Consider the following 15,858-nt stretch of genomic DNA (forward strand, 5'->3'; position numbering starts at 1 on the left):
TATATATATATATATATATCTATAGGAAATCCAGATATTAAGCAGCATGTGAAACTCAAAAATATGTACACTTTTGTTGACCCCTTTCATCTCCTCATAATGACTTGATCACCTTACACACTTCTTTTGATCCTTGAAAGGTCTGTACAACTACAAAAGCTGCAAAGTACAGACCTAATGATAATATGTAGGGTATTATAAATGTAGGACATATCAGTTGTCAGCTATGTAGTTACTTTTATTAAAAAAATCTATCAAGACCATCAATATAATCAAGAGAATGAAAAAAGATAAGGTAAAATATACAAACATATTAATTATAACTACAACATAAACATTGCCATATTCTTGACACAGTCACACAAACAAATTACTTGACATCGCTATCATCTCAGTTAGATGAAAAATAGATCTTTTTCAGATATGCATCATAACTTTCAGTAGTTTTATGTATACTTTTATCTATTGGAGTAGAATGTTTCAAAGAGTCAACATCTCATTACAAACAGACTTCAAAATGGTCTGCTCAAAGAAAGATAACAATCTATAATAAGAACATGAGTTTGCAACGGAGTGACATTTTTTATCACAAATTCTGCAAAATCCAAGTAACCCATTATGAAAACATTATGAAATGAAAATGTTAAATGCTTGATAGAAACAAGAAGACAGCGATGTATAGGCATGTTTTCGTTATAGTGTTTTCATCAGCATTATTTTTTTTTGTCCTTGAAACATAATAGTGAATTCACAGTTGTAAACCCTACTGCATAAAAAATTGAGGGAAAGGCAATCAAGCACTTAAAGCGCTGCATCTGAAACTGAAAGCTTGCCTTTCTTTTAAACATTTTACAGTTTTTAAAGTGTGTCTAAAGCTAAAACATTTTTAAAATATTTTGAAAGGAATAGGGAATTGTTAAAAAAAACGTTGTCAGGTTTTTTAGACATACATCCTATTCGGGAGATTTATTTTCTTTTTTCCTGACCTGTAGACACAGCGAGAAGGGAAAGGTTAATTTAGTAATAAGATTATGTTCAAGGGCGGAAGGTCCTACAGCCACACCCATAAAGCAAAATGTAGACAAAAGAGACAGTTCCGAAGCCAAAAGGCTAAGGGCTGGAAGTCATGGAGGGATTTTTTAGGGAATTATAGGACCTTTACAGACACTTAAAATTGTGTAAAAATATAATATTTTATTAAAGACATTAAAAATATGAAACATAAAAACACATATGTATATTGGTGTTCAGCCTAAACTTGGTAAACATAAACCTCAGATACTCATATACAGAGATGATGACAAGTTATGATCAGTGAGTCCTTAGACAGGACTGCAGAGGCTTCAGGAGGCACGACCTCGGTTCCCCCTGGGGGGCCGCAGGAGAAAACCAAGCAACGAGAAGAGGACTGCAATGGAGATAATGCCTGTTGCTGCTCATCTCGGCTTTCCCGAGATGAGCAGCAAATGTGACAAATGAGACTATTGAAGCCTCTGCAGTCCTGTTTTGCTCACTCCAATGGGAGAATAGCTGCTGCTATATTCATATATGGTGTAGAAGATTTTCCACAACAGTAACCGTCCATTGATTCCAACTAAGGACTCACTGATCATAACTGTCTCGGAACTGTCTCTTTTGTCTACAGAAGTAAAAGGTTGTATCCAGTACAAGTGTCCTCTCTATTCCTTTTAACTCAAGATGTAAGATTTCCATCCCTTTCAGCACCAGTTACAATTGTCACATGGACAAATATGGTCTCCCCAGTTGGGACATAGATAGCAAAAATAAATAATTAAACCATCAACAGTCTATCCAAAAAAGTTTTGATTTTAGGTACACTTTAACACAGAGGAAATACAGTACACTAGGGAAATAGCACCATTAATTTAATAATGAAGACATGTTCGAATCAAGCTGGGACATTATGGAGATGAAATGAGCCTAACTGACGTTTTCATGAACCAGCAATCTTCCATGCCACAGTTTCACATGTTAACTCCTTAGCTTAATTAATTTAATTAATTCAGCCATACTTACCTGACAAATTGAAGTGCTATATTTGAGTAGACAAATGTGTCTAGCATACAGGTCTCTGAAAATGTAGCTTCTAAAACACATATTGAAAAACTTATTTAGACAAGAATATTTTCCTGCTGTCTTTATCATTAAATCAAAATGCCACCAAAACAGTCCTCACGCTGTCTTATTTATATTGGACTATAAATTAATACACATATGTTTACAAAAATGGAAACTGAAGAATGTGTTTTTGTGTTGTACAAACATTAATTGGATATGTGTTGGATATTTATTTTCATTTGAATTCCATAAGCTGATTAAATATTATTAAGAATATAGGTTGAACTCGATGGACTTGTGTCTTTTTTCAACCTGACTAACTATGTAATATATTTATGAGACTTGTGGAAAATAATTTAAGACGTGTATTTGCATTAAATATGAATTATTTTTTACACAATAATTAACATTATTAAAAATAAAACTTTAACATGTCGCATAGAAAGAAATAATGAAATAATATAATAAGCCTATGTCAGAGGTTAAACACTCAATTAGGATATTATTTTTGTACCTTTTAAAACTTTTTTTTCAAAGCATTAGTTTGAATTTTGCCAGAACACCCTAAAAGTACAAAACTTTACCAATTAAGTCACAAAAATGCAAACTGGTTCTGTAAATCCTTTTGCATAAAATTTTAAATCCAATACATTTTGAAACAGTTTCTTTTCTTTTTTTTTTTTTAACAACGCTTTCCATGCTGCCTTCTATCAATGACGTTGGCATATGCCCACAAAAGGACAACCTGGTACGCACCAAGGAATGAATGCCAAATGTTAGTCTTTATCTCTCCACTTTAAACTAAGGGCCATTCGGTTCTTAATAAAGATCTGCATTTTACACCAGGGGTGGCATTAAGCATTTTTCAAGTCAAATATTTTTCTCTTTCTTTTTTATTTTTTTTATTTTTATCAGCTTCAGTTGTTTCCATGGTCAGTTCATGTGTCACTTTCTTGTTTTAGTGCAATAAGGTGAACACAATGATATGCAATAATAAAAATATAAACCATTTAAATCAATCAGCAATTAAGAAAGTGATTCACTGAGATATTGACATGGGTAAGTATGCTCCTGTAGGGGATACTTTAGTATTAGGGTTCAAGTTAAAAGTTAGTGTTAAGGTCAAGGGTTAGGAGCTTATGGTGCAGCAATATGTATGTGGGACCCATGAAGGGGACATTTTAAGGGTTAAAATTTAGAATTAAGGCTAAGTGACGTAACATTTTACTTGTTAATGGTTAGGTTAAAGGTTAAGGGTAAATGTTTGGCTTGCTGTCCAGTTAATTTTAGGGGTGAAAACATATGTAAACCCCCCACAAATTTGTAATATATTGCAGCTTACCAGTCCCTAAATGTGGTGTCTACAGTAGTTTTTCCGGTTTGTTTTTCTTTATTTTCCCCTAGTGATACTGCCAGTAGCACACTTCCTGCTTTATGTGCCTCCACTCTATGTAGGAGCAACAGCACTGTCAAATTGGGAAGAGTGAAGTGTTTAGTGGCACTAGCAGATTTAGATGGTCTTGACTAACATATTTTACTTAAAATGCAGCTAATACTTTTTTGGAGTTTTTATTTTTCCTTTTGGGATAAAAGTTTCACATAAATAAATAAAAGATAGCCATTGTAAGAACTCCTGTCAATATAAAATGGTTTGTCTCAACCTTTATATGCCACTTTTGCTGCACAGCTTGGTCTCTTAAAAGAAATTGAAAAATAACAGACTTAACTGGCTGGATAACTGGCCAGACCACCAGGTACAAATAAAGGAAAAAACACCTAAAATGACAACTCATATAGCCACCACATTTAAGAAATGGTAATACAATATATTAAACTTTTGTTTCTGGGTTTAGATATGCTTTACATAAGTGTTATAGTTCATATATGGATAATATTACATTTTAATGCCAGGTAGGTATAAGTTGTAGGTAAAGGACATTTTTGGTCACTGTGTAGTTTGACATGTTTTATTTATGAAAATCTCTACAGTGAAATATAAAGTATTTCTCAACATCAAAATCTAAAGCATCAATTTTCTCACTGTCGGCATTAAAAAAAACTATAATTTGTGTATAAAATTACGTTCTGGCCAATCCTAAAATAGACTTTAACACTGTAGATACAAATAGATATATAATACACCTGTTGCATGTCAGTGCGAACAAGAGTCGCAGCACATTATGGCCACTAGAGAGAGCCGAGGAGCATAGGAAATTCCTATGCTTCTTGGCTTCATCTAGTGGCCATAATGTGCTGCAATTTTTGTTCAAGAGACATTCACTCATACCATATTTTTTTTAATTGACAGGTTTCAAAAAGGAAAGCCTACACCAGTGAAATTAATTGTGCTTGTTAGGTTTCCTATTTCTTTATTTGATACTAATTGGTTGCTTACTGTTAAGATGGATTGACCTTTTAAATAATAAGCAAACAACAAAATAATTCAGGTATATAAACAGCTTCAGTATACTAAAGTCAGATTGTACTTAAAAAATGTTCTAAACACAGCTAAACAAAGATAAATAGGTGTTGCTTGGTATGTATGCTATCATTTAATAGCATGTATACCGACACTATAGAAGGTTCCATCTATGTCTTGTTTTGTCACCATTATTATTCAGTGTTTCTTGTCTGAAGATTCATATCATTACATAGTATTGCTTCCAAGCCATCATGTTATTTCTCTAGTAAATGTTGACATACCCTGTATGCACCAATGTAAATAAAACACAGTACCTAACATGCAATACCTATAATATATGATATAATGTAAATTAAAATTATGTAAAAAAAATTGCATCACTGGCAAAATACAATAAAATGTGTAAGTAGCAGAAAACAGATTATGAGCAGTACTAATTTCTAGTGATTACATTTAATATATGACTCCTGCATTGTTTCTTTTGGATTCTTTTTTAATTATTATTTCAATTTCTTTTTGTTTATGTTACATCTGACATGCCAAATGAAGCAACCACTCTCTTCTTTTTTAGTCTATAATTTTCTTTGTTCTATTACAATGGATAGTGTACAGTGAAGGTGTAATTAACATGTATTAACAACATTACTGTGGTTGCTCTATAGGTTTCTCTTGTTCATCTTTTGAAAACCATCAGATTGTTACGACTTTTACGTCTTCTTCAGAAGTTGGATCGTTATTCTCAACATAGCAGTATAGTCCTTACTTTATTAATGTCCATGTTTGCCCTTTTGGCCCACTGGATGGCTTGCATTTGGTATGTCATTGGGAGGATGGAAATGGAAGAAAATAACCCCCTTACTTGGGATATAGGTAAGGTGATTTTTGCTATATCCCATAATGAAGAAGCATTGTGTTAATATATAGTTATGCTACTTAAAATGAAAGATGCTAGTTTGTGTTATATGGATCTTTTATACCTATGCAGTGATTAAACTATAATTATTGATGATTTACTCTGACTGATAAAGTAACTGCTTGAGGCAACAAGCCAAATAGGGGATGACATGTGAACAATAAAAGGATTGTACAAGCATCAGCTGTACTTTTTATCACTCTTAGGCCACATTCACGCTGTAAACGGCCCGGCCCAAACCTCATCCACACTGTAAACGGGGGCGTGCAGCCGCATATTCCCATAGAGAAGGACGGGGCTGCGTACTAATCACACGCAGCACCTGTCCTTCCCTGGAGCTGCTCGATACGGCCCTGCACACAGCACGGAGCTGTATGTGCGGGTCGATTACAGTATGAATGAGGGCTAAAGTTCTGCAGCATGTTCTCTTTGCAATTTGTTCACTGCTCAGGTGCACAGATGTAAGTTAAAAAATCATGCAAAGACCACAACAAAGACAAGCAAATATCTCTATTTTTTACCCTGAGTAAGGAGATTTCTTACTTATATTCAATCCTATTCAATTAAGACAATTGTGACACAACTGCAGAGCTGACAAAATGTTAAACTACTCTATGAATTTAAAATCTGCAAAGCCCAGCAGGTGGGCTAACAGTTATTAGAAGCAAAAGAGGAGCAAAGGTCTTTAAGGTCTTTTTAATTGTACAAAATAATTAATTACTAGACAACTTTAAGATTATAAACATGTAGGTAAGGCATACATATAAAATGCCAGTGTCTCAGCTTTACAGGGGTTTAAGCATAATGACTAATGGCCTTATTTGGCAAATAGTTATTGGTGCTAATTCTTGATGCTAATTCTTGTATATATGCAGATATAATAAGCCACTTAATCCATGTATGTATTCATTTAACATACTTTACTGTATTTTTGAGCAGTACCTCATTCTGTCTTTGTACTAGACTCCTGCAATCCTCTGCATATCAGCATTTAGACTAGGAGAAAATGGGGCAGTATTGCAAGCCAGTCAGGTTTTACCACGTTTCAGTGGTGTGCATTTAACAAACTGAGTGTGTTGATTGTATGAAACAGCACACAGGTAGCTTCATCAGTGAGGTGCTGTTCCTCCAATTTCTAATCACTTTTAACAAAACTGTATTGCTTTGTCTTCAGTGGAGAGTGAAGATTTGTTACTATGGGGTCTATTCACTAAGCTGCCGTAGGCAGCTGAGTGAAAGGCCGACCTGCAGTGAAGTGAGCCGAACTCTGTTCGGCTATTCACTTCAGGCTGGTACGGCTGATCTCAGCCATATATCGTGTGAAATCAGCCGTACATTGGGTGGCTTCACGTGGCTTCGGGTCGGCTGAACACGCTCAGCATGTTCGGCCGACCCGAAGTGCAGGAGGAGTTCGACTCATCTGGATTGGCTAAGCCGAACCTCTGGCTGGCTACTCGCTGCTGTTCAGTCTACTCTCAGCTGTTCTGCTCGGTCCCTCAGAGGGACCGAGCAGAACATAAAATAGTTTTAAAAGTTGTTTTTAAAAATAGAAAACGATTGTGCGGAGCTAGCAATGACAGCTAGCTCGCCCAATAGTTTTCTACTGGCTGGCGGTTCTGCTGCTGTCAAAAAGAAGAAGAAAAAAAACTCTCCCGGGCGCTCTGGGAGTCTCCTGCTCCCAGCCGCCCAGGAGAAAAACACGGCTTTTTCTTTTTTTTCCTTTATTCTGACACAGAGCCGTGTCAGAATAGAAAAAAGAAAAAAATGTTTTTGCGCATAGGAATTTCAATTTGCATTAGCCAATAGTAAACTAGCATTGCACCCGCCCTCTGCTGCAGTTCTCCATCAGGTCCATCAGCAGAGGGCGGGTGCAATGCTAGTTTACTATTGGCTATTGCAAATTGAAATAGCCAATAGGAATGTAGCAATGCATTCCTATGGGCAAAAAAAGTATTTTTTTTTCTATTCTGACACGACTCCGTGTCAGAATAAAGAAAAAAAAGAAAAAGCAGTGTTTCTCTCCTGGGCGGCGGGGAGCGGGAGACTCCCAGAGTGCCCGGGAGAGTTTGCTGTCTGGAGATCAGTGTCCCTGGTTAGCTGGTAACCAGGGACGCTGATCTCTCTGCAAGTGACTGGAGCCAGCCGTAAGATCACGGCTGGCTCCACCCAGCTGTAAGAAGCAGGCTGTCGGCCAGCTTCGGCTTTCAGCGCGGCTTAGCCGAGCCGAGGCATATGCCTTCGCCTAGACTGAGCCGCTCAGCTAAGTTCGGGAGCTGTACGGGCTATTGTGAATAGCCCGTACAGCAGCCCTTCGGTTCTACTGAACCGAAGGGATCCTGGGGCCGAAGCTAGCCGAAGGATCGGCCAAAGCTACGGCTAGATCCTTCGGCTGCTTCGTGAATAGACCCCTATGGGTTACTACACAATTTAGCTCTGAAGAATAAGAACTCTTGTAATCCTTTCCCTTCTGCAATCTGTACATTAACATTACCCTGCACAATGCCTATGTAGAGAGAAATGTAATCTACATTTGCCCTTTGACAGCCAGCAATGTTCTCACCTGAAAACTGTGAAACATGGCTGTAACTGACAGCTCCTACCCCCACTAAATAACAGAAACCAATGAAAGTGGTTCCTGATCATCTGATTTCTATATTACCTGAGACAGTGATCACATGCAGGCTGGAAGTTCAGTCACAGGAAATTAGCCTGCAGCGTGGAGATAACACTGCATCCTAAAAATGGCAGTGTTCCTCTATTTAATACTGTAATTTTCAGTATACTGATATACTATTTAATACTGTAATAATCATTGTTATAGTTATGTCAATTTTTAAGCTTGTAATGAAAAGCAGCCAGATCAATAGCAGTTCTACTTCACAATCCAGCCATTACTACACTCTTATGGTGCACATCTTATCCCCTCTACAGGCCAGCCACAACAAACAAGAATTGGCATACAGCAGAGTCTAATTTTATTTTAAAAACTCCCACCACTCAAGCATACATTTGATACCATAGGACTATGTTGTGTTCCTTCTCATGGACATTCTATATAATAAATAGCATACGCATGGAATATATTAAAATTGCACCAAGTACTAACAGTAACTGTAGTAACCATAGTTCTCACAACTAACACATGCATTGCAATTTATTGTATTAAACATAGATGTATTTGCCTTTAAAGATGCCTTAAAAATGCACTTTGCAAAGAATACCTAATCATGTAAAAAAAATTGATTTTTGCTTCTACATGATTGGAAGAGTGAAGTCAGCACAGCTAACCCACATTTACTTAGCTAAATGAATTCCTTTGCAAAGTGAAAATGTACTTTGTAAAGTTAACACGCTCAATTCATTTAATGAATGAGAGTCATTATATGTCTTACCAAACAGCTTTCCACCCAGCTGCGTGATTGACAGCTGGCTCTGCCTAGAGGCAGAGCCAGCTGTACCAGCCCCCTCCCCCATTTGTTCCTCTAGTCAACACTGGAGGATCGGACAGGGGAGGGGGGAATCCCTGTAGGGAGCCGTGAGTAACAGGCATGGCTCTCTGCAGGCACAGGATCGAGAAGTGAGCGAGCGACGGTATGTGTTTGCTCACTTCCCGATCTATTAAGGATTATAAAAGTCAGCAGAGCTTCACCTCATCCACTAAGCTAAGGGAAACATGTCCTTAGGTGAACAGCCTATTTGTCTTCAAGAAACCCCACTCAAACTGTAAAAAAAAAAATTATTATAGGTATTTGGAGAGTACACAAGTTTGGCCAAAACCAATGAGCTGTTGGGATTTCCAAAGGCAGCAATCTGGAACGTGTACTAGAACCGAAGACATCCATTATGTGAATGTCATCCTTTAAGGGATGAACATTCAAGAAGCTGAGTGGCTAGGGCCATGATGGCAAATCATAAGTGCCAAAGAACATCAGTTACGATGACAATGCAGTTTTTGCTGCCATGATAAATATCTGAAAGAACTACACATTGCACTCTTTGCTGTATGAAATTTAAACAGCAGACAACATCAATATGGTCAGTATGACAGCCAGTCAAGTAGCCTATTCAGAAAGAAAAGTTAGTAATTAAAGCCTCCCTGTTTCTCTGCTGATAGCTTTCCTGAAAAGTAGCTTCAGCAACATATCTATATTATTAGATTAATATTTATACATTTACAATTTAAATAGTTTGATTGTATATTGTTTGTATCTTGTATATTTCAGAGGTTTTAAATGAAAGATTGGTAATTCAGTTCTCCAGCCTGAAAGATTGGTTTTAAAATTATGTAATGCTTTTTGGGTATATTGGTTTGCAATAAAATATGTTTTAATTTCTCCTATCTTGCAGAATAGTAATTCTAGTTATTAATGCAAAATATAGCTCACAAATGGTAAATAAGTCTTTGAAATTCATCAAGATTTCCTTGGTGTTCTCAATGCTGTATGTTGATTGGTAACCTTCCAGATACAATGTATGTGTGAAAGACTTCTTACTATTTATTACTTTGTGCATACACATATTCATTGTTTTATTTAATGTGCTTGCTTTATTTTTTTATGAAGTCTCTCGTTGGAACTATAGCATCAGTAGTTTCAGGTTTTGTTAATTAACAGTAATGATGTATGTTCAATTTTAGTGCTGGGTGGTTTTAGAACACTGGATCATTTATCCGGTACAACCTGTTTATTAGGTTCAGATGGCTAATGTGTTTACTAGGCACTGTGGCTTATAGTATATCTTGTATAACTCAATTTTAGTAGGGGAGACTTAAGACCACTGTCAAGTTTAATTGCTGTATGTGCCCATCACTTGGTAGATTCACCCCTTTATTTGTCCCACTGTCACCCAGAATGAGAGTGAGCGTAAAATCCAAAATTTTAGAGCTATCATCAGAGAAAAGGTGTGAGAGGAAAACTTCAAATTTAGACATCTGTTCCAGTGACTTCTTCCTATCACTCTCTGTTGTATTTTCACATGGGCAGCAAATAATAAATTGGAAAAGGTTTTAACCCTTCCTAATTTTATTCAGAATTTACAAAAAAAATGACCATACATACATTTTAATATTGTGGTGTGAAGCAAGCTTTTTTGCTATAAAGACAGCAATTCTGGCCTACTTCAGCATGCAAATTTGCATATCTCCAAGCAATCCACTTCTAGCACTTTTAAATGATCCTTGCGTGCACATATTGATTAGTGCATGGCAAGATCTAATGTTTGGTAGTAAAGCTAAAATTCTACATTATTGTTTACTCATATTTAAAGTGATGAGTCACAGTAAAAGCAGAAATACTAGAGATGCCAAGGAGAACACTGGAATAATTAAGACTAGATTTACACCACTTGCAGTGTATTTAGCGTGTGTTAAATGCACTTGAGTTAATGCACCTTGAGATGATTTTTAATGCGTTGGGTTATTTCATAGCAGAACATGTGCTGCAGCATGTTGTGATATTTGAATGTATCGGGTTCCATTTTCACCCAGCACTCATCAACACAGCATGATAATGTGAACTGGACCTATTGTAAACAATTTCGGACAAGCTGTCAGATATGGGTTGACTGCTTTAATTTTGTGAAAAAAGTCAAACGCGTAATAAGCTTTATTAATAATGCGGAACTGAGATTCCCGCCATATTTCATTAGTTGTACATTTCCGGACTATTTGATATCCCTCTATAAGTTTATCGTGAAGGTCTTCCTCCTGGATACTCTTACCCCATTTCCATATAGAGGATTTTGTGGCCGGTGTGAGAAAAGCGGGGTTGAGGCATGCATAGATTGCCCTAATCGGATAGCATTTGGCTTGAATCACCAGGTCTAGAGATCTGACTAAAATTTAATTTAGCCTCTTTAATTGCAAACCTCTGACTATATTTTACATTGTATTTATTTCTGTAATTTACAATCTACCAATTACAGCAAAAGGACAGCACAAAGCTTAAAAATGTAAAAATGATGAGATTGTAGGAGGCTTTTCATATAAAAGTGAGAAGTTTATGTACATTAAAATGTTTAGTTTGAATAAAACAGTAAATTCACCTTTACTGCCTTTACCAACAAGCCCTCTTTAACATCTGTAGCCACGGGCATTGTCCTCTTCAGAGTTCACAATGGAAGTATTGAAATCTAATGGGTCTATTCATTAAGCTGCCGAAGGATCTAGATGTAGCTTCGGCTGATCCTTCGGGTAGCTTCAGCCCCAGGACCCCTTCGGTTCAGTAGAACCGAAGGGCTGCTGTATGGGCTATTCACAATAGCCCGTAAAGCTCCCGAACTTAGCCGAGTGGCTCAGTCGAGCCAAAGGCATATGCCTCGGCTCGTCTGAGCCGTGCTGAAAGCCGAAGCCATTGGCCCGGCCGACAGCCATGATCTTACAGCTGGCTCCGGCCACTTGCAGAGAGATCAGCGTCCCTCTTTACCAGGTAATCAGGGACGCCATCTGTCAGTACTCACTGAGAACCCGGCGGGGCCGCCATTAAATCACAATGGCCTCTCCAGGTTCTCAGTGTGTAATGACAGATGGCGTCCCTGGTTAACTGGAAACCAGGGGCGCTGATCTGTCATTACTCTCCCGGACACTCATGTAGTATAATACGGCTCCTGGCCACCCAGACGAGAAACACTTTCTCCCAGAAAGGTTTACTCTGCTCGATCAACCTGGTTTGTTTTTTTTCGGACATGGGGCCGCTGGCCCCCCTCAGTCAGAAAAAAAAAAGCCAGCATAGGAATGCAATAGCTAGTTTGCTATTGGCTATTGCAAAGTGCAATAGCCAATAGCAAACTAGCTATTGCACCCACCCACTGCTGCTGTCAATCAGCAGAGGGGGACCTGCAGTTCTCCATCAGGTCCCCTTCTGATGATTGACAGCAGCAGAGGGCGGGTCAATAGCTAGTTTGCTATTTGCTTTTGCAAAGTGAAATAGCCAATAGGAATCTAGCTATGCATTCCTATGGTGGTTTTTTAATTTTTATTTTTTTATTCTGACGGCAGCAGAACCGCACGGCCAATAGAAAACAGTTGGGCGGAGCTAACTGTCACGCTCGACGGCATTCGGCTATTCACTCACTGCTGTTCGGCATCTATGAGAATAGGCCGAACAGCAGCGAATAGCCTGCCGGAGGTTCGGCTCAGCCAATCCAGATGTTGGATCGGCTGAGTCGAACTCCTTCTGCACTTCAGGTCGGCCGAACATGCTAAGCATGTTTGGCCGACCCGAAGCCAGCCGCAGCAAGCCGATGTATGGCTAATTTTAGTCGGTGTGCGGCTGAAATCAGCCGTACAAGCCTGAAGTGAATAGCCGAGTTCGGCTCACTTCACTTCGGGTCGGTTATTCACTCGGATGCCTACGGCAGCTTTGTGAATAGACCCCTAAGCTTTTTACTTATTACTTTTTATTTCACCAGAATCTGGATAGTCTGCAAATTGTCAAATGTAAACCCAACATAGGTGCATCTCAGCTTTTATAAAGCAACAGAAACAGACTTTGGAGACTTTTTGTGATCTTAAGAATTAATTGCTACACAATACAAGCAGCTAGAGAGCTAGACTAGTTTCAGGTTTGCTTGTTAAGAATATGTGAATACTTTAATGTCCATAGTCTGTGCATAGGTTCACTTTAGGGTCTACATGTTCTGTTCAAGAATCTTCATAAATGATGCAAGGACTATTCTTTTTACACAGTATATGTATCATAATGCCTCAAATGTAATTTATCTGTAATGTTTTGTGGCCCATGCATTTTAAACAAGGGATCAAATATTTGAAAAAAATATATATTGCTTAAATAGGAGTTTTTCATTTAGTTTCTATTTAGTTTTTAATATTACTTGGCTGAATCATACTAATATATTGTTGCCAAATATTTGTTTTGCAGTGTGCTCTACTTAGCAATGTACTATGCTTTCCCTAGCAGGAGTATATTCTACATTGTAATCCTAATATGTTTCATTATACTTACCTCATGTTTATGCTGGTTATCCTGGTGGTCCTGGTCAAATAGTGAATAGCATAGCCATCGCTTTGGTTTACACCATTTGTATGTGCACCAAATGCCTGGCTTTGTCTACAGAGTGACTAAACAAATGCAGTCAGACAATCTAACATGTCAAAAACTCAGGTTGCATAAAGAGTTACTGGTATAAAAGTTACTAGTTTAAAGGAAACTCAAAAAAGCTTCCATCTGAGAGTGGAGGAAGTAATAAAATAAGCCCATTAGATATTATTGAAAAATTATTTTATGGCTGAATTTTTGATGAGGGTGATGAATAATGAATGCTTATTAAGTATAATAAATAATAGGTGATGAGCACTGATGTATTAAATACCTAGAGAAACTAAAATAGATGTGTTTCCTAAAAGTTAACCTTTTGCTACTGAGTGATATACCCACTTGCTGGCAGTTAACTCCTTAAACTAAAGCTACATGGAAAAATATTAGTAATTCAATTGTGCTACAAAAATCCCTAAATATTATTTTGTAAGATTAGCAGTTGATCACTAAACAGATGGAACCATTTGCATATGTTTGGGGCATTTGGGGCAATTATATGAGATTCTTACTACATGCTACATGTTTAACTTACTCTATATGGAACAATGTTCTCACAATGGGGCAGTGAGATCTTATGCGTACACAGTAGTGGTAAAAGAGAGTGGCCACTGACCCACATGCTTGAGATTACTCTGCCATATTGCTAGTGGCCTTTTGTAAATACGGGAGTGACACACAATGTTGACCTCACCACTGGAGGAATGAAGAGGGGAGGGGGGAATCCCTGCTCTCTGCAGGGAGATGATGGGAAGTGAGCGAGTGATGGTATGTGTTCGCTCACTTCCTGATCAACAGAGCCAACGCGTGACAGTTTCAATGTCACGCATCGGCTCTAACTATGAGGATGAGTGTGAATCACTCACCTCATAGTTCTCCTTTAATCTTTTAAAGTTTGCCATTTCTCAGTATTTTTTTTTATTTGAACTAAACAAACATTTGATACAAAATAATCTACTGCGTATCCTATATTATGAACATGCATTTTAACTTTCAACCTGATATTAAGGGGGAAACACAAACGCCATTTTATTTCCTGTATTTTTCTCTTGATATACCAAAAGGAGATCAAGAGAAAAATAATAATTTATGTAAAATCATTTAAAGGGTTCTTATCTGCTTATAAGTTACAGTACATAAACCAAAACTAATAAATATAACTATTTCTTAGGAACTGCAGTAACTCTAATTTATGTACTAGAAGAAAAGTGGAAAATTACATTGTATAATTGCTGAGCTGCCTGCAAAACCCCCTCCTCTCATTAATGTGGGTTTTCAGGAACAGCTGTATCAGTTAGTGAATGAGTTATCCTGACGTCAATCAGTGAATGAATCATCCAGTCTAATCCTCATTTACTAGTGATAGCAAGAACATCCATTGTCTACATACACTGAGTGAAGAGAGCAAAGATATCTCATAAACTAATGTGGCCTCTAAATATTAATGATTATTCATTAATTCATCATGTGTATGCAGAGAGTACATTATACATTATTACTACTCCCATTGTCAGCTTGAATTGCTAGTAATGGCAAGTATGTAGCCTTTCAGGGGCTTTTCATTAATTATGCAGTATATATGGCTTGTGACATGGTACTGCAGATATCCAGATTTAATGTGGTGGATTTCCCAAACATAAGGGATACGTTAACTGGGCCTGCAAACTGCAAAAACACAGCCAAACCCTATTGAAGTCTCTGGGAGCCGAATCTTTCTATTTGTTTTTAGCCTTTTTCAAAGATAATTTGGAAGCTATTGTTTAAAAAAATGGCTGAATGGGTAGCTAGGCACTGCCATTGTACCAATGCAAATAAAGAAATAAAAATAATGCTCAGTGGGAAGAGGGTCTTTTGATGGAGCTTAAACGGCAACATTGACAATACACAATTCCTTCAAATAACTTCTTATGGAATGCTTAAAGCCCAACTCCTGGGAAATTAAAAGTGCTTCCTTGCAGTGGGACTACCCCAGAACTGCTAGGGTTAACTGCTCAGTTATGCCTAGGGGAGAGGAAACAGCTGATTTACTTACTTGGTCTCTACTCACCCAAAAAATTAGGGCTCTGCTCTTTTTCCCCCTCCACTCCATCTGTGGATTATTCCTCTGCATCCTCACATACATTGCAGGGCTATGGAGTCTGCATTGTACTTGAAGATGTCAATGGTCCTTAGACTGATGAGACAAAGGGGAGAAGTGGCTGTGTGACTGGGCTAGCATCCCAGAGGGAGCTGTCAGAACAATGAATCAGGTGAGTAAAATAGTTTTTTCCTGTCCCCTAGGCATAAATGAGCAGTTAACCCCTTGAATGTGGAGGTAGCCCCACTGCAAGTAAAACATTTTAATTTCACATTTTTAATCTTAAAGTTGGGCTTTAAAACTGCATGTGAAGGAG

At 37.7% G+C, this 15,858-nt stretch overlaps 1 protein-coding gene across 1 annotated transcript in view; it reads left to right on the forward strand.

Annotated features, from left to right (window-relative positions):
• Window positions 1-15,858, forward strand: part of KCNH8 (potassium voltage-gated channel subfamily H member 8) — a 113,149-nt gene that overhangs the window by 23,323 nt on the left and 73,968 nt on the right. Inside the window, exon 5 of the mRNA XM_018569249.1 lies at window positions 5,164-5,371. Coding sequence (XP_018424751.1) covers window positions 5,164-5,371 — 208 coding nt within the window. The remainder of the gene's footprint in view (window positions 1-5,163; window positions 5,372-15,858) is intronic.

Source organism: Nanorana parkeri, unplaced genomic scaffold (assembly GCF_000935625.1).
Source record: "Nanorana parkeri isolate BGI_ZX_2015 unplaced genomic scaffold, ASM93562v1 scaffold1313, whole genome shotgun sequence".
Lineage (NCBI taxonomy): Eukaryota > Metazoa > Chordata > Amphibia > Anura > Dicroglossidae > Nanorana > Nanorana parkeri.